We start from the raw sequence: 18,183 nt of genomic DNA, 5'->3' as shown, positions 1-18,183 counted from the left end.
AACTATTGTTTACTTCGAAGGGCACAATAATTTCTTTTAGAATCTTGAAAACTAATTAGATGGCTCGCCTTTCCATTGTGCTTCGTACATCTATACCATTGTTCTATCTTAGGGACAGATATGTCTAACCCAATGGACTAGTTTGTTACTTTTGGATCTAGGTGCCCTCTCTAAGGTATGTATAAGTTAGATGCCATTGAGTCAAGTAGATTACTGTGCACATAAGAACAATAAACGACTTTGCTAAAGGGGTGTGTGTGCACAGTGACAACATAACAATAAGAGAGAGAGAGAGTGTGTGACGTACTTGTAGGCTTTACATCTTATTTATAGAGTTTACCTGTGGGTATTGGATTCTGGACCTTCAGTGCTTCTGATGACGGCCCAAGCCTATATTATGTTGTCATACTAGGATTGATATCCTTAATGGATATCCTTCCTTAACTATATATGAGTTATATTTGGATTGCCCCGTATTGGGCTTATCAATAGATGGGCCTCGTATTTGAGTCCATAACAGTTGCCCCTCAGCCAGGCAGTTTCGGTGTCCGAGCTGCCGGGGTGAAAATATTCTGAGTCTCTGTAAGTTTTGCATTTGTCCGGGTTCCTTTGAAGGTTTTCCTGATTATTGGGAAACCAATCCCGGTTATCATGATCTTTGTGTATACATCCAGGTTAAGTAAAATTCTTTGGACTTCCCTTTAAGGAGCCTCCGGGAATTTGAACTTTTTAACAGTTCCTGGTTTCTCATATTAAAGGGTAATATATTTGCCCGCATTAAACGTTCCTCCATCTTTTGCACTCTTCTCATATTTTTATCTTGAATTCTCCTAAAATCCTCATGTTACTGGAGGTTGTTACGATTCTCCATATCCTCCATCCGCCTTATTATCGCAGCAAATGCGTTCTGGGCAAGGCGGGTATCTAGATATGCAGCAAGTGCAATGTGGGAAGTCGCATTTGCAGGATTTAGGGGAGGATCCGCAACTCGATTTTGGGGAGATGGTGTTGAGGCTGTGTCCAAGACGTCTTCACTTACGTGAAGAGCATCATAATCAACCTCATTTTCAGGTTGATACTGATTCTGAGGTTGGTCTTCTTCTTCCACCACAGGATCCAATGGAAGATTTGGATGTGGTGGCTGTTGACCACTACTCCTTGTATGAACCACCATTGTTGATCGTGATCGTGGGAATAACGAATTTAACGTTTCCCGCAGACGGCGCCATTGTTCTATCTTAGAGACAGAGATGTCTAGCCCAATGGACTAGTTTGTTGCTTTTGGATATAGGTGCCCTCTCTAAGGTATATATGAGTTAGATGCCATTGAGTCAAGCAGATCACTATGCACAGAAGAACAATAAATGATTTTGCCAAAGGGGTATGTGTATGCGCAGTGACAACATAACAGTAAGAGGGAGAGGGAGAGAGAGCGTGATGTACCTGCAGGTTTTACCTCTTATTTATAGAGTTTACCTGTGGGTATTGGATTCTGGACCTTCAGTGTTTCTGATGACGGCCCAAGCCAATATATTATGCTGTGGTACTAGGATTGATATCCTTGATGAATATCTTTCCTTAACTATATCTGATTTATATTTGCATTGCCTCTTGTTGGGTTTATCAATAGACGAGCCTTATGTATGAGTCCATAAAAACCATTGTTACAGTTAAAAAGATATTTTAATAAAAATATATCTCATGAAAGTGTAGATGTATTTTATCAATATCTAATGAAATTGTTAATATTTGGTGTATATCTTGTGAATATTTTGAAGAGGAAATTCTATTAATTAACATGTCCACATATATGCATATTTTTTTTTTACACTCACATAAAAGTAAATGAAATCCATTATAAAAAAAAAGAAAAAAAATTAGTGGGCTCAATTCACTCTTATGTAAGTAGGACAGAAAAAATTATCTGTCAGTAAAATAAAAATATTAAATCCCATAAAATAATACATAAAGAATTATTTTCTTAAAAGCTCATCCGAATCAACCTTACTACTGCACGTCAATTTCGGACAACAAACCATATCATTAAAAAGGTGAAAGATTTTTTCATAATCACATGGCAGATATATTTAATTAATGATAATTTTTTATATTATTTGGCATGTCTATTGAATTATTAAGGAGTTGTTATGGATGAGTCAAATACGAGGGAACAGACACGAATAAAAAAGTAAGAAAGAAAAGTAGTTAGATCAATATGTCATTTTTCTTTCTTTTTTTGATATTTTCTATATTTGTATTTGAGTCTTCCTTTTCTGTTGGTCTATTCTTTTTGACTTGTTTGCCAACTAAAGAAAAAAACGTCCCTTTCATTTGAGATGCAAGCTCGGTCCATTTACAATATATATATATATATATATATATATATATATATATTTTTTTTTTTTTTCCTTTCCCACAGTAATACATATTTAATTACCCGAAAAAAAAAGTGATGCATATTTTTTTAACAAGGTTACATGAATAGTGAGAAACATTGGCCACGCTTGCCACATTAAGGAATTTAAAAATCCAACCATAGGAGAACGTTCACTTAGGTAAGGTCCACCGATAAATGTTTATTGCCTTCGAGGCAGACTTGAAAGGACATCATTTCTGACACAAGGTACTTGGTTATTTCTTTTATAAGTATCTCCCGGTTCAAACTTCTGTCATCTCCAACAAGGAATTCCGTTATACTTGAACCATGGTACCCATGTTTGAAAGGAGAATGTCCACCAAGATTCTCTTCATAATCCTTTGTGTCCTTCTAACACTCTGGTTACCCCAAGTTGCTGGTTTTTCCAAAATTGCTTCTTTAGCCACCAAAGCTAATGTTTATGCTGAAGACAGGGAAGCAAATGCTCTGTTGAAGTGGAAAGACAGCCTTGACAACCACAGCCAAACACACTTGTCAACTTGGGCAGCTACTACTACTCCATGCAAATGGGAGGGAATTCAGTGTGACAAATCCAAGTCAGTCTCCAGCATAAATCTTGCAAATTATGGACTGAAAGGTACACTCCAAACTCTCAGCTTCTCCTCATTGCCAAACCTCCTCAGCCTTAATATCTGCAACAACTCCTTTTATGGAACCATTCCCCCACAAATTGCTAACTTGTCTAAAGTAAATGTTTTGAACTTTTCTACAAATTCTTTCCATGGTTCCATCCCTAAAGAAATATGGACATTGAGGAGTTTGCGTAGGCTTGATCTTTCCGTATGCCAACTAAGTGGACCAATTCCTAATTCCATTGCAAACTTGTCCAACCTATTATTTCTAGATTTAGGAAGCAACAATATTTCTGGCTCCATTCCTCCGGAGATTGGAAAATTAAACAACTTGGAGTTTCTAGGTATTGCATATAGTAACCTTTTCGGTTCCATTCCCCAAGAAATTGGATTGTTGACAAAGCTTCGGTATATTGATTTGTCAACGAACTCTTTCTCTGGTACCATCCCCAAAACAATTGGTAACATGAGCAGTTTAAATAGACTTTTCCTTGCTAACAACACTATGTTGTCCGGGCCAATCCCATCCTCCTTATGGAACATGTCTAATTTGACCATTCTACAACTTTATAACAATAGTCTTTCTGGATCAATCCCTGATTCCATAGAAAATTTGGCCAATTTGGAAGACCTTGAACTTTCAGACAACCACCTCTCTGGATCCATTCCTTACACAGTTGGAAACTTGACAAAGCTCAGTGCATTATACTTGGGCTTTAATAATTTTTCTGGATCAATTCCTCCCTCTATAGGGAATCTGATCAATTTGGAAATCCTCAGTCTCCAAGGAAACAATCTCTCTGGATCTATTCCTTCAACAATTGGAAATTTGGTAAGGCTCACCATCCTAGAATTGTCCTTCAACAAACTTAGTGGTAGCATTCCAGAGGTCATGAATAACATTACTAACTGGTATTCCTTGTTAATATCTGATAATGATTTCACTGGCCACTTGCCACCTCAAATTTGCTCTGGAGGGTCATTGGCGTTCTTCAGTGCTCAATTCAATCGCTTAACGGGTCCAGTACCAAGAAGCTTGAAGAAATGCTCCAGTATTCGAAGACTCGGGCTTGATGGAAACCAACTGGAAGGAGATATAGAGCAAGATTTTGGTGTATATCCGAATTTGGAATATATTGATCTGAGTGACAATAAATTTTATGGCCACATTTCGCCAAACTGGGGGAAGTGCCCTAATCTTAATACCTTCAAGATATCCAACAACAATATTTCTGGTGGTATACCTGTACAACTTGTTGAGGCAACCAACCTTGGCAGTCTTCACCTTTCTTCCAATCACTTGGTGGGAGAGATTCCAAAGGAACTTGGAAATTTGAAAAAATTAGTTGAACTCAACATCAGCAACAATCATTTTTCAGGAAGCATTCCCACAGAAGTAGGATCACTGCAGAATCTTCAACAGTTAGATCTAGCAGGAAACGAGTTGAGTGGCACAATACCAAAGGAAGTTGCAAGTTTTCGCAAATTAATGGGACTGAATTTGAGCAACAACAAAATAGACGGAAGCATTCCTGTTGAGTTTGGCAAATCACAGTCTCTTGAATCTCTTGATCTTAGCGGGAATTTGTTGAGTGGAATAATACCACCCGTGCTTGGACAGTTGATCCTCTTGAAATGGTTGAATCTCTCACACAATAATCTTTCAGGCACCATTCCTCCAAGTTTTGACCAAATGTCAAGCTTGATTTCTGTCAACATATCATACAACCTGTTAGATGGGCCGCTTCCAAAAAATCAAGCCTTTCTTAATGCTCCAATTGAATCATTGAAAAATAACAAAGGCTTATGTGGTAACATAACAGGCTTGGTTCTTTGTCCAACCAACCACAAACGAAAGAACAACAAAGTCATCCTTATAGTATTCCCAATTTTGGGAACTCTAGTGTTCTGTGTAATGGGGCTTTTATTGTATATTCTCTGTCGAAGTAAGAGAAAGGAAGAAAGCCAGTCCAAAGAAGCACAAAGGGAAGTAGTCTTTTCCATATGGAGTTATGATGGGAAAATGATGTTTGAAAATATCATTGAAGCTACAGAGAATTTTCATGACAAATATCTAATTGGAGTGGGAGGTCAAGGATATGTTTACAAGGCTGTGTTGCCCGCAGGCCTTGTTGTTGCTGTAAAGAAACTCCATTCAGTAATAGATGAGGATATGTCTGATTACAGTTCAAAGGCTTTTACTAGTGAGATTCAAACCTTGACAGAAATCAAACACAGGAACATTGTAAAACTTCATGGATTTTGCTCACATTCACGGTTCTCATTTTTGGTTTATAAGTTCTTGGAAGGTGGTAGCTTGGATCAGATACTGAACAATGACACACAAGCAATTGCATTTGATTGGGAAAAGAGGGTGAATGTTGTTAAAGGTGTGGCCAATGCTTTATCCTATCTACATCATGACTGCACACCTCCTATAGTTCATCGTGACATATCAAGCAAGAATGTTCTCCTAGATCCTCAATATGAAGCTCACGTCTCTGACTTTGGTACTGCTAAGTTTCTAAAGCCTGATTCACATAATTGGACCACATTTGCAGGCACCTTTGGTTATGCTGCTCCAGGTTAGTCCCCTTTCCCACGTTATAAAAAATGAAAATGATCACATCTTTTTAATTTACACCAGTTTTGAATATAAGCAATTTATGTGCATATATCAGAATCCATTTAAAAATACAAGCCACTGTACTCGAATATGTAATATTGAAACCCACATTTCTTTTTTGCATAATATAACTTTTCAAAATATATATACTTATTTTTGCAGAGGTTGCTCAGACAATGGAAGTGAATGAGAAATGTGATGTTTTCAGTTTTGGAGTACTTGCTTTGGAAATCATAATGGGAAAGCATCCGGGAGATCTCATCTCTTTATTTTTGTCACCATCTACAACACCAATGGCTAATGATATGTTATTGATTGATGTTATAGATCAAAGAACTACTGAACCTACGAAACCAATTGATGGTGAGGTGGTGTTGATTGCAAGGTTGGCATTTGCTTGCTTGAGTGAAACCCCAAGTTCTCGACCAACCATGGAGCAAGTATCTAAGGCGCTTGTAATTGGAAAATCACCTTTAGATGACCAGTTTCCCATTATCAGACTAGGACTACTTCACTGAATCATTGAACTAGTCTTGTATTTTGCTTCCTTTTTATTCTTCTCTGTTCCACCCCGTTTATATATTGTAAGCAAGCTGGTTTGCTTTGTTCGTTATATGTATCACGTATATGGTGAAAATCCTATTTTGTTCAAGTCAAAAAAAAAAAAAAAATGAAGAGAGAATAACAATTTAAAAAATAATGATAAAATTAGAAGTAAGTAACAAGTATTCCTTCAATTGCACATTTATTTTTAAATTTAGGTAAAACATTAAAATTGAATTAGAATAAAAAATGTTTACAATTATGAAGGAAATATGCATAATTAATTTAAACAAAATCTAAAAAGTACAAATTAGAAGAGAAAAATATTTAAAATTATAAAAAAGATATGTATAATTAATTTGAAAAAAATAAATTTTAAAATTTAAAGGACATGTTAAGATGTTATTTTTTAAGAAAAGCAGACTAAGATATTCAATCACTCTTTAAAAGAATAAAGTCTAATTTAATATGTAGAAAAAAATAATTGAACTAAAAGGATAACAATTGCATAAAACTTACACCCACTTGGATCGCATTAAGAACTTAAACGCACTGGTTGCAAAAACAAAACCCAGTTAAACAGCCCACATCTCACCCCGTCCGTAAGTGTGTTTGTTTTTTTCACCAGAAAAGCCAAACCATTAGTTTTTATAATAAAATCATTTGGAAAGGATTGGTTTAAAAAAGTGACTCTCAAAATAATAATTACTTTTTAGTTTAAAAAACTAAAAAATGGAGAACAGTCTAGCGATTTTCCCAAAAATTAATTTTTGGTTTTCTTGGTTATAGGATGACGATTTTATAATTACGAGTATTCATCAATGACACTTTCATAAATAAATCTAATAGTGATGGAAAAGCGGAAGTATTCTCATTTCTTTGTAATTGTAATCTTATTGTAATACAAAATGAGTATATGTTTTTAGTTGATTATTCGGTCACTGGTCACAATAATATTCCACAGTATTTTTAGGTTTGAACTAACGCGAAGTATATAACGCGAAGTATATGCTATTGTAATGCGCAACTATGATGGCAGATATACAACTATAGGGGACTGCCCCGAGGATATCTAGAAGAACTAGAAAAAGACATTCACAGTAACTTTAGCTTATACAAAATTAAATGGTTCTGTAACGTCCGACCGCTTCAAGAATTAATGACTATCTTCACATATTATTATGAGACTTTTCAGTGTGTTTTTTTCTCACTCGCACACTTCTCGGAAAAACTTCCTAGGAGGTCACCTATCTCAGAATTGCTCCAAGTCAAGCACGCTTAACTGTATAGTTCTTCCGATCCGGACTACCGAAAAGCAAATGCATCTTGTTAGCATAGGTAGTACCAATTAATTCTTATAAGCTATCCCAAACTGTGCAGTCTTATACCTGCACAACCTTTGGAATCTCTCTCTTTCGGGTGTCGATTCAATTCATTCATGCATGTAACCCCCGCTGGAAGCCTGTCAGGAGTCGCTCCTTGTCCGTGCCTCTTTGCACCAGCGATCATTCCCCGCCCTCGTCAGCGCTCGGGATGTTACATGCCCACCAGCTTCCGCCTGGTTCGTCCTCGAACCACACCGTACTGGATGAGAGGCCCTGCTCTGATACCACTTGGTCCTCTTGCCTCAATCCTATCAACACAAGGAATACAATCAAACAATGCTAACAATGCAAGGAAATCCATAGTTCCAAGCCTAGATTTCTCCAAATCTCAAAGCATACTAAAATAACACTTTAAACTCATTTCTACCGATTAAATGTCATTCCTAGCATTTTTCATAACATACACTAAGTCTCAATCCTCCTTGAACATAGCCAATCTACTCACATTAACATAAAACCCTACAACACTATTCATCAAAACCTAAACTCATGAAAATCTCAAGGAATCAAGTGAAAAAGAGTGAAAACTTACCACCAATGATCACTTAACAATGGAATGGTTGTTCCTCAAGCTCCCATGGAGGTAAAAGCTAACAAATCCCTCACTTTCTCCTATGGGTCGGATTTTTTGGAGGATGATATCCCACTCCACAAAGACTCCCACTCAAAACCAAGCTTGAATTATGAAAGAGGGGAAGATTTGGAGTGGTTTAGGCTTTGGAATGAATGAATTTGGTTAAGAATAGCATAACCTAGGGTTTCCCCCTTCTTCCCTCTTCTCCTTCTCTTCTTCTCCTTCTCTTCCTTTCTTTCTTTCTTCCTTTCTGGTCCACGACGGGTTGGGGGAGGGATTTGGGTTCTTTTTTTTTTTTAGTTGCTTGGTCACTTAACATTTGTTAAGTGGCTTTAAGCGGGTATTAGCTCATCTATCTATTCAACTTCATTTACCACCAAACTTTATCCAAAGGTCTGGAATATTTTTCTAGAAATATATCCACTTTTATTTTTATATTTTGGGTACTTTTGCCTGCACCCATTTATACCCCTTAATTTTCACTGAGTACACTTTTTACCTCAAAAGTGACCCCAATTCACTTAATTAGGCCCTATACTTAATTTTACTCACTAATACATGCTTAATTACTTAATTTGAAGTAATTAATTAAATTATTTAAGTTAGGGGTATTATAGGTTCAAAACTTTTTATGGAGCTAGAAGGAAATGAGTATAATATCCTTAACTTGTTTAATTAGAAAATTTCATGTGATTAGATAATTAATCATGTATTATTGAATTTAATTAAGTAAAAGACTTAATTAACAAATTTAAATCAATTTGTGGTAAAAAGTACAGTCATTGAGATTTTTGGGATAAAAATATATGTATGCAAAATTACCCAAAAGTTAAAGCTAAAAATATGACTGAAAAAACATTCTAGTTCATTAGGTAAAAAGTTTGGTAGTAATGGAGGTGAGTAGATAGATAAACTTTTATCCAGTGAAAATAACCTATCATATGTTAAGTGAAGAAACAAAGAAAAGAACCTAATTTTCTTCTTCTTCTTCCTCGTAGAGAGGAGAGGAGAAGCCATTGTTGAGCCCTTAACCATAACTTCTCTATTTCTTACTCAAATCTCCTTCCATTCCAAAGCCTAAATCACTTCAAATTTTTCCCTCATCCTTAATCTTAACTTAGTTTTGAGTGGAAACCATGGTAGAGTGAGACATCTCCCTTTGAAAGTGGCGATCCACTTGGCTTGGAGGAACTTGGAGTGGCTCATTTCAAGAAGTGAGGCTTGCAATCTTTCTTTGCTTGATTCTAGGTGAGTTTCCACAAAAATATAAGTTTTTCCATGGTTTTATGAGATTGGATGTGTTCGGGTTTGATTTAGGAAAAATACATGAATAGGGGGGTATGTTAGAGGGTGATTGAAGTTAAATCCATTTATAAATGTTGTTATAAATGATAAATAATCGGTAGAAATGGATTTAGATATTCATTTATGTTTAATATTTTGAAAAAATTAATGCTTGAAATGTTGAGTTTCTTGCATTGTTGAGCCATTGGTTGGTTGATGTTTGATTGGGTCCCTTATGATGCTAGGATTGAGCCAAGTGGACCATCCTTGGGTGACCAACCTTTGGAGAAAGCAATGGAGCTTGATTAGCTCATTGAGCTTGGTAAATTCATACCTATGGTGGTGTGAATATGTTTTGTTTGATTGATGAGGATCTTGGTATTCTTTGGATTGCATTGATAGATTGCCTAACACCTTGATGTATGTGTGTATATTGTAAGAGTGTAGATTGAATACAAAGCTTGGTTGATTGCTCATTTGTGGTGAATAAAGGTTAAGCTTGGAAGCGCATTGAGGTAAGCCTTTGAACCTTGGGAATTTATCTCTTTATTGTTCCAACAAACCCATAATGGGTAGTGATTATTGATAGTGTATGTAAATGCAATAAAGTAGTTTAATACTTTCTTATACGTATATTTTGTATGTTTAGCTGGCCAGTAGAACTATTTGCATTTGAGTATCCTTAGGGCGGCATGAGAGCTCGAAGGATGTCTCCTGGAGATGTTTTACACAATGCATGGATATGTATTTATTACATTATTTACTGTTATTGCTATTATACTATGAATGAACTTTGGGGTGGAGAGATGCTCCAAGGACTCCTGGTTTACTGAGATGTATTCGTATATCTTACCCCGTGTAACACCCCGTTTGTGATTGGTTTGTTAACATCACATATAGTATTAAGTCAAGTTACAATCACAATAGTTAAATCAATTCATGGATACTTTTTTTCCTTTTCGTTTACTGTCAATAATTAAATCCGAATACAATTAATTCAATTACAGTAATTATAACAAATATATGACTCAAAAGCGCTAATATTTATTTTTACAATCTCTTATTAGTTAATACCACGAACCCAAGGGCGTAATTCAAACTTTACGTCATTCGCCATGAAGCCTCCGTAGGCTAACACGATGTATTACACTCTTTTAAGTTTTACTGACATTGAACAGCCCCTACGTTTTCTTAAACTGGGACTGTATTTCCTCACCATAAATTATAATCTTTAACTATGTTTAAATAGATATATGAGACTTTCCATAAAGATATTACAATAACCATTTGGTTAAGTATAGCCGGAGTTATTAAACTCACAAGGTAGCTGATGAAACCGAACTTTTGAAATTGTAGCATCAACTTCAATCCTATTAGGGGCAGAATTAGAGATGGATTAGAGAAATTGAAAATTTTTCATCCCTAATAGAGACGAAATATTTTTCCATCTCAAAATTTGTCCCATTAGAAACAAAATTTATTTCGTCGTTAATTTCGTCCCAAACAGGAATATTTTCCGTCTCTAAAACCCATCCCAATTCATACTTTTTTAATAGTGTGAAGACTTTCACAACAACTTGAAATGCAGATTTAAATTGCCCAGGTTAGTTCAAAAGCAAGTACCTGAGTCGCTAAGAAGGTCTAGAAAAGCAAATTAATGCTAATAAATCCATATAGTCTTTGAGCTAGTCTGTAAGTAAGCATAGGCAAAGATGAGAAAATTGAAAGCCCGCATAGATTCCTAAGCGAAGTCTATTAATCCAAATGTGTATCAGATATGTAAACAAAAATCCTAAAGATTTTTCTATTATTTTTCTACCGCAATGCTTACATATCAGAACCAACCAAGCTGGCATAGCAAAAAAGATGGCAAACATTCAACAAGGATAGCAAACATTCAAAGTTGAAGACCAACAAAATTTTAACAATGAAAGAATCCGCTGAAACATAATTTGACATTCGTGGCCTTTACCTCTGGGGGCCTCCCCCTATTCTCTTAGCACCTTTTCGGCTTCTGGACTGATTTAAATTTTTGGAATTTCTTTGCAGATATCGCACCACACCTCATAATATTGGTGCAAGACCAAAATTATTACTAATCAATTTATTCACATTTTTAGTCAAGTTCATAATATTATTGTCAATTTACATTCCCCATCCGTTAATTAATCTTCGAATTTAAATTATTGTGAATTGCAAATCTTATCGTTTACAATTTACACACACTTCTTGTCATTTGTCATCTAAAATCAGACATTTACATTTTTAAAAGCATTTTGACGTCATTTTATTGATATATACTTGGAAATCACTAGAGACAAAGACAATGTTACAACATACAAGCATGATACGCATCAATTATTACAAAACACACATTACTAACTCCAAGGATATTTTTCATATGCGCCGAATTGTTATAGGACTTCTGACTATGTGCTTTCCATTTGTCCATCTTAGTTCCCCAAATTGATAAGTTCCCCTCTTAGTCACACTCCTTGCTTGCACAATCACCTGGAATGTCTTCTTTTCACCAATTTTCTTGAAACTCAAGGTATTCGGTACAACAACAATGTTATATCCAGGCAATTGGGCATTTGCAAAATATGTACTTGGTGTCCCAACATTGGTGACCGTACGAGTAACATTTACTGCATTTAACCCAAGATTTGGCAATGTGATTGAAGGGTAGTTCAAGTTTGTTATGCTCTGAGATCTTGAACAAACAAAGGCCCTATTGAAATTAAGTGCGGAAATGAGTTGCCGGTCATATCCAGAAGCACATAAGAAGTTCAAGTAATCAGTAAGGCCTAGATCATAAACAAGTCCAGGATCTATAGCAAGGTCAGGTTGAACATGTCCTGAACCATAAGCGAATGGAGTTGCTGATGTGTTCTCAAATGCATCCCTAATTGGTCTATTGGTGTTATCCAGTGTGGTTGCTGCAACCATATATATATATATAGACATGCATATATTATATATCATAATGTTAAACATTTTCTAATATATATATATATACATATAAATATAAGGACCTGAGGTCATGATTGCTGATTTAATAGCTGCAGGACTCCAACTAGGATGAAGTGTTTTGAGAAGTCCAGCAATGCCAGTAATATGAGGACAAGACATAGAAGTTCCTTGGAGTACATTGAACGGAAATCCTCGGCGAGTGTCTGATGGTAGGTCAGATGCACTTGCGGCAGGTGAATAGGCAGCAAGTATGTTCACACCTGGTGCAGTTATATCAGGCTAAAACAGAAAACAAAAGCAGTCATTTAAAATAAAGAGACAAATAACAAGTTATATATAGTTGAAGATAAGAAAATCCAAGTGTAGAGACCTTGAGTATTGATGGCTGAATCGTATTGGGTCCTCTAGATGAGAATGAAGCCATAACTGGAGCTGGCTTTCTTCTATTGAAAGTTTTTGCTGGGGACATCCTTATTGTAGTAAACGAGCTTATTGTAGAGTCCCTGCATTAATATAAATATAGCGTGTAAATAGAGCTCCATCTTCATTTGTAAAATGTCATTTACAAAAATGTAACAATTTTAGAAGGTGGTGTACAGAGAAGGATATAATTACGTGGCAGTTAAGTCAAAACTTCTCGGAGGATTTGTTATTCGACCTCGACTGTCTGCATAGGCCACAGTAGATAAAACATGAGGCTCAGAAAGAAGTGTATTCCCATTTTGCTTTTGATTTTCCAAAATCATTCCCTTTGCGCCTGCAGATAAAGCTTCCTGACCCTCAGCAACTGATTTTATTTTTCCTTCTCGAAGGCATCTCACTATTTTGCCATTTACTTTTGCAGGATCAAGTGTTCCAGCCTTACAAAGTTGACTACAACAATATGAGGAACAATCATTTAATTAATAAACAGGGTATTCTGAATCAAAGCTTGTGAGAGATTTGTACTTACGCATCACGTTTTGTCGCATTGGCAAGTTTAGCATCAGCAGCAAGGATCAGAGTAAAGGACTGGTTAGGTGGTATGTTTACAAAAAGACTGGCTCCCTGGTAATAGAAAAAATAAAACAATTATATTTCAACACTAATAATATTTATAATAAAAAGGACTAATAATAATAATAATAAGAAGAAGAAGGGTGATACCGTGATTTGTTGATTGTTACCAAAAGTTAAAGTACTGCTGATGTCCCTATCTATTGTGCTAGCAGCAACTGTGAATAGCCATGGAGCAACATTCAAAACAGTTCCAGGTGTTGGTCCATCATTCCCTGCAGATGCAACTAATAATATATTTCTAGCAAGTGCATGGAATCCCCCTATGGAAATTTCATCTGTAAATATATCTTCGGGACTAAGACTTGTTCGGCCTCCAGCAGAAATGGATATCAAATCAACACCATCACTTATGGCTTGGTCAATAGCCGCTAACACATCCGCACCATAGCAGCTTGCAGCATCGGTTAGAGACCAACACACTTTGTAGGTTGCAACTCTTGCTCTTGGGGATCCACCCTTTGCAGTGCCATTAGCATTACCAAAGACACTTGCACCAGGAACAAAATTGCCACCTGCGGTTGATAGAGTATGTGTACCATGTCCTACAAAGTCACGTGCTGTTTGTTGTGATGTGGGAAGTTTGCCGTTAAATGCCTCATAAGCTTTGCTGAAGAATCTTGCTCCAATTAGCTTCCTGTTTATTATAGAGCACAAATAGATGAATAAAAGAACATTGTTGAAGTTTATATAGGCATATATATAAACAAGGTAATTTATATTTCCATCATGTTTCTTAAGTTACTGTGTTTATATCGCTCTTCTAATTCAAAGTTTGCTTAGCAAATTGTGAATAAATATATATGTTATCAGCTTAGTGGACTTTTCATAAAATCCCTTAAGTAGTGGTTGCATGATTGACAGAAGCTATTGTAAAATATTGTCAGCAGACATGGTATGAGAGTAAGTCTATTCAAACTACCAAAATGGTGGATGGATCATTGTATCAGTCAGTTTCATAAGTTTTTATATTTTGCAAAAGGTTAAGGGTAGATGTACTGGGTCATAATGATTGAGATGTCATGATGTTTTCAATTTTTCACTTTGGTTTAGTTATTGTTGCTTAATTATTTGAGTAGTAAATAAAAAAATTGCAATTAAGTTGATTCATTTACGTACATACCATTACTTTTAATCTGAGTACATTCTAAATTAAGTTTACTCTTTCATATAGAATATCAAAAGTCATTTTTAATTTCTCTTATCTTAAAACAAATTTTTTGTGATTAATTATACATATATTGTTTTTATAATTTCAAGAAAAGATATTAATTTATACATTTTAATTAGATTTAATCTGAATATTATGTATGAATCCTTATAATTTTAAATATTTTAAAATTTTATTTAAATTTAAAATATTAACACATGCAAATGCAATGCATAAGATACTAGCAAAATTCAATTCATTTCATAAGAGAAGCAATAAAAGTAAGAAAGAGAACCTGTTACATGGAACATTCTTTGAATCCCGGAGTTTGTCAATTTGACAGACATTACCCCCACGCCATTTTGCTGGGACAGGGCCTATTCCATCGTCCCTAAAACTTTTGGATTCTGGCCAAACTCCTACGCAAGGGGTGAAGTCAGGAGATTATTTATTTAAAGAATTTGTTACATTTCTGGTTCTAGATATAAGCAATTAAAAAAGGAAACAGATCTTTCATTTTAGATTTTTACATAATTTCTTTATTTCATACTCAGATCTCAAATAAAACATTCTTACACTATGCACAATTAAAATATGGGATAAAATATTGTGCTTATATTTTTTCATACCTACTCTATTTCAACATTGTTAGATCAAAACTCAATTAACCTTCACCCATTCTATTTATCGTGGGATTATGATATAATAGTATTAGAGAAAAATAGATATAGTAGACATGAAAAAAGATAAACATAATATCTTATCCCATCAAATATAACACCTTAACTAATGAATTTCCAAACTTTCTTGGTTTTAATATATGAACTCAAGAAAGCATCCTGCCAGCTCAAGAAAGCATGTGTTGCTTGTCTCCAAGTAGTTTAATTAAATTTAAAAAAGTAGAAAGCATCTGATTAGTTATATAACAACATAATGGCAACATCAACCTTCTATCAATTCCAAATAAAATAAGGCAATAGTTATATAAGGAGGGTTATATTTATAAATTTTTTATTTACAAATTACATTATATACTTTGGAAGTACATTAAGTTACATTATATATTTTGAAAGTATATAGTATAGTTTACAAAAATTTGATAAATTTTTATAAACGGATAGTTTCCAAATTGTTTTGGATTGGCAACCTAGGCTCAATCTAATGGTTCGGCCGCAACGCCCATTTAAGAGATTCCAGTGAGATTTTTATACTTTCATAATAAGGGGTCTTTTATCCCCTGCACCAATTGATCTCACATTCAAAAGGTACGCCTCCCTAAAGCATACAGTGGGGGCCACTGAGCAAAACAAAATCTTATAATTAGAAAATATTTTTCACAAATAAATATCTAATAATTTATGAGTTGTTACTTTGCTAAAATATAGAAATATTGTGCCTTTTACATCTTTCCCTCTGTTAGTCTCCATCAAGAGATACTCACGATGACTCACTCACAGAACTATAATCGATACTATTTGTCAGAGATATATAAAAGTTATTAATGTAGTCTTACCCATTAGGTTGAGCTTTTGGGTTGAAATAGTTTTATACATGGTATCAGAGCCTCGTGTTCTGGATTTAATCCTCAGCCCCCACTTTCTATTGTGGAAATTTTTAGCACAAGTAGGTTGGGTATGTGCATTGCCCACCCTTTAAGCCTAGTGAGCTCTTACAGAAGGGTGATGCGTTAGAGATATATAAAAATCATTAATATAGCCTCATCCACTAGTGTAAGCTTTTGGGTTGGTTCTTTACATGACATCAGAGCTTTGGTGGCGCAGGGATTCACGCCGTCTCCCACTTTTTCGTGTGGAATTTCTTAATACATGTATGTGCATGTATATTGTCCATCATTTAAGTCCAGTAGACTCTCGTATTAGGGGGCATATTAGAGATATATAAAAATTATTAATGTAGTCTCACCCGCCGTCTTAAACTTTTGGATGAATTAATTCTTTATACTATTAACTCTAATAGCACTATTACATGGAGATACTTCACCCTATCAAATGATCAGATCTAATCTCACTCCCAACAAAACAGCTCACAAACTATATAGACTAAATTGATGTTGGCAATGATCATCATTAGTACGCACAATGTTGTTCTCAGAATTGTTAGTAGATAACTAACTGATTCTGATTGGATTAAGAAGCATCAAGTGTGGTAAAATTATAAAGTTTACCTGTATCAATGTTAGCGATAATTGTATTTTCACCAAATCTTCCCTTTTGCCATGCTGAGTTCATACCATTTCTTTGCAGTCCAAGAAACTCATATGAACGGGTAGTGTGCAGTTTATACTCTTTGCTCAAGAACACAGATATAACGTTTGGCTTTTCTGCATCAGGGGAAACATTGTGTCAACAAGCTAATTTGAAACTAAATTTAGAATGAATCATAAATTTATAATGAAGATGTTTATGACAGTGGAAGTATGGTATTGATTTTCTCACTTATAATATGTGCTGCTTCTTCCTCTTCAAGAACAGCTGCAAAGCCATTGATGTGTCTATTGTATGAATAAATAATTGCTTCTTTGGCCTTCTCATGGCTATGAATGATGAATATAAAGTTAATCAATCATTTTCTTCTAAACCAGAGCTTAGGTAGAATTTAATGTGGTTTTATCATTTTATACCTTCCCAAGATTGAACCCAGTAAATCATAATGAGAATATGTTGCAGTTTCAAGGTCAACAGATGAAGGGGTTGGACCATGAGAATGTGCTCCCAAGTAAACAATGTAGCACTGTAAACAGCGAATCAAAAACCAGCAATTAGTGAAGTGTAATCAAAATAATGTAATCCATCACCATCATCCAATTGCATAATCATCTCAATTTCAAAGTAGTAACTTCAAAACAATATGCAAACGAGCAACTAACAAGTAAAAACTGGCCTACCTGTTTGCTGGCATGACCAGTACTCAGCAACAAAGTGAAAACAAGAAAAGATAAAACAAGAAGGTATAAAATGGAGTGACCCATTCTTTTCAATTAGACTTGGGAAATTGTTTGGCATAGCATAGGGGCTCTATGCTGATTCCTCTCTTATATAATGAAAGGACCTGTGGCGGAGCATGATTTTTTATAACAGGGGAAAAAATAAAATTTTAAAATTATAAATTTTATTAAGACTAATAAAGATATTAACTATTATAAATATTTTTTAGGGACGGACTAATTATTAGTACCAATAGTCTATTGTTATTAAAAAATTATTACTTTACACACAAAAAATCAAAATTTAAGGAGGAGTGACCGTTAATGCTAGCTAGGGGTGCAAGTGGGTCGAGCCGGTCTACAGGGGCCTACGACCTAGCCTATATCGGACCGGACTTGGCTTATTACATATAGTCAAACAGAACAGACTCGAGCTTTTAAAGAAGCCTATTTAGAAAGTAGGTGATATATTTTTTTTTACATGTCGGGCCTATAAGCCTAGAAGCCGGCCTATATCATATTATTTATTTTAAATTAAATTAAATAATATTATTCATAGTAGTACTAAATGGTGATAGTTCAATTGGTGCATGTGAGCTAAGTAGGTGGTGGAATGATCTAGGTTCGTTCCATCATCAA

The 18,183-nt window shown here is 35.0% G+C and overlaps 2 protein-coding genes across 2 annotated transcripts; one reads left to right on the top strand and one right to left on the bottom strand.

The window, feature by feature from the left end:
- Positions 1-2,704: 2,704 nt before the first annotated feature.
- LOC133303750 (MDIS1-interacting receptor like kinase 2-like) lies at positions 2,705-6,153 on the top strand. The gene is made up of 2 exons (XM_061503718.1): positions 2,705-5,594; positions 5,798-6,153. The coding sequence occupies exons 1-2, from the start codon at positions 2,705-2,707 to the stop codon at positions 6,151-6,153; spliced, it is 3,246 nt and encodes a 1,081-aa protein (XP_061359702.1).
- A 5,665-nt stretch (positions 6,154-11,818) lies between these two features.
- On the bottom strand, positions 11,819-17,589 carry LOC133303757 (subtilisin-like protease Glyma18g48580). The gene is made up of 11 exons (XM_061503728.1): positions 17,506-17,589; positions 17,242-17,351; positions 17,057-17,154; positions 16,786-16,941; positions 14,896-15,019; positions 13,541-14,087; positions 13,347-13,441; positions 13,010-13,267; positions 12,765-12,897; positions 12,457-12,673; positions 11,819-12,360 (listed from the first exon to the last, which is right to left on the bottom strand). The coding sequence occupies exons 1-11, from the start codon at positions 17,587-17,589 to the stop codon at positions 11,819-11,821; spliced, it is 2,364 nt and encodes a 787-aa protein (XP_061359712.1).
- Positions 17,590-18,183: the final 594 nt, after the last annotated feature.

Source organism: Gastrolobium bilobum, unplaced genomic scaffold (genome assembly GCF_033153095.1).
Source record: "Gastrolobium bilobum isolate Gb01-03AN ecotype WA unplaced genomic scaffold, APGP_CSIRO_Gbil_v1 utg17830, whole genome shotgun sequence".
NCBI lineage: Eukaryota > Viridiplantae > Streptophyta > Magnoliopsida > Fabales > Fabaceae > Gastrolobium > Gastrolobium bilobum.
The sequence above is the reverse complement of the archived record's forward strand: the minus strand, read 5'-3'. Positions and strand labels throughout refer to the sequence as shown.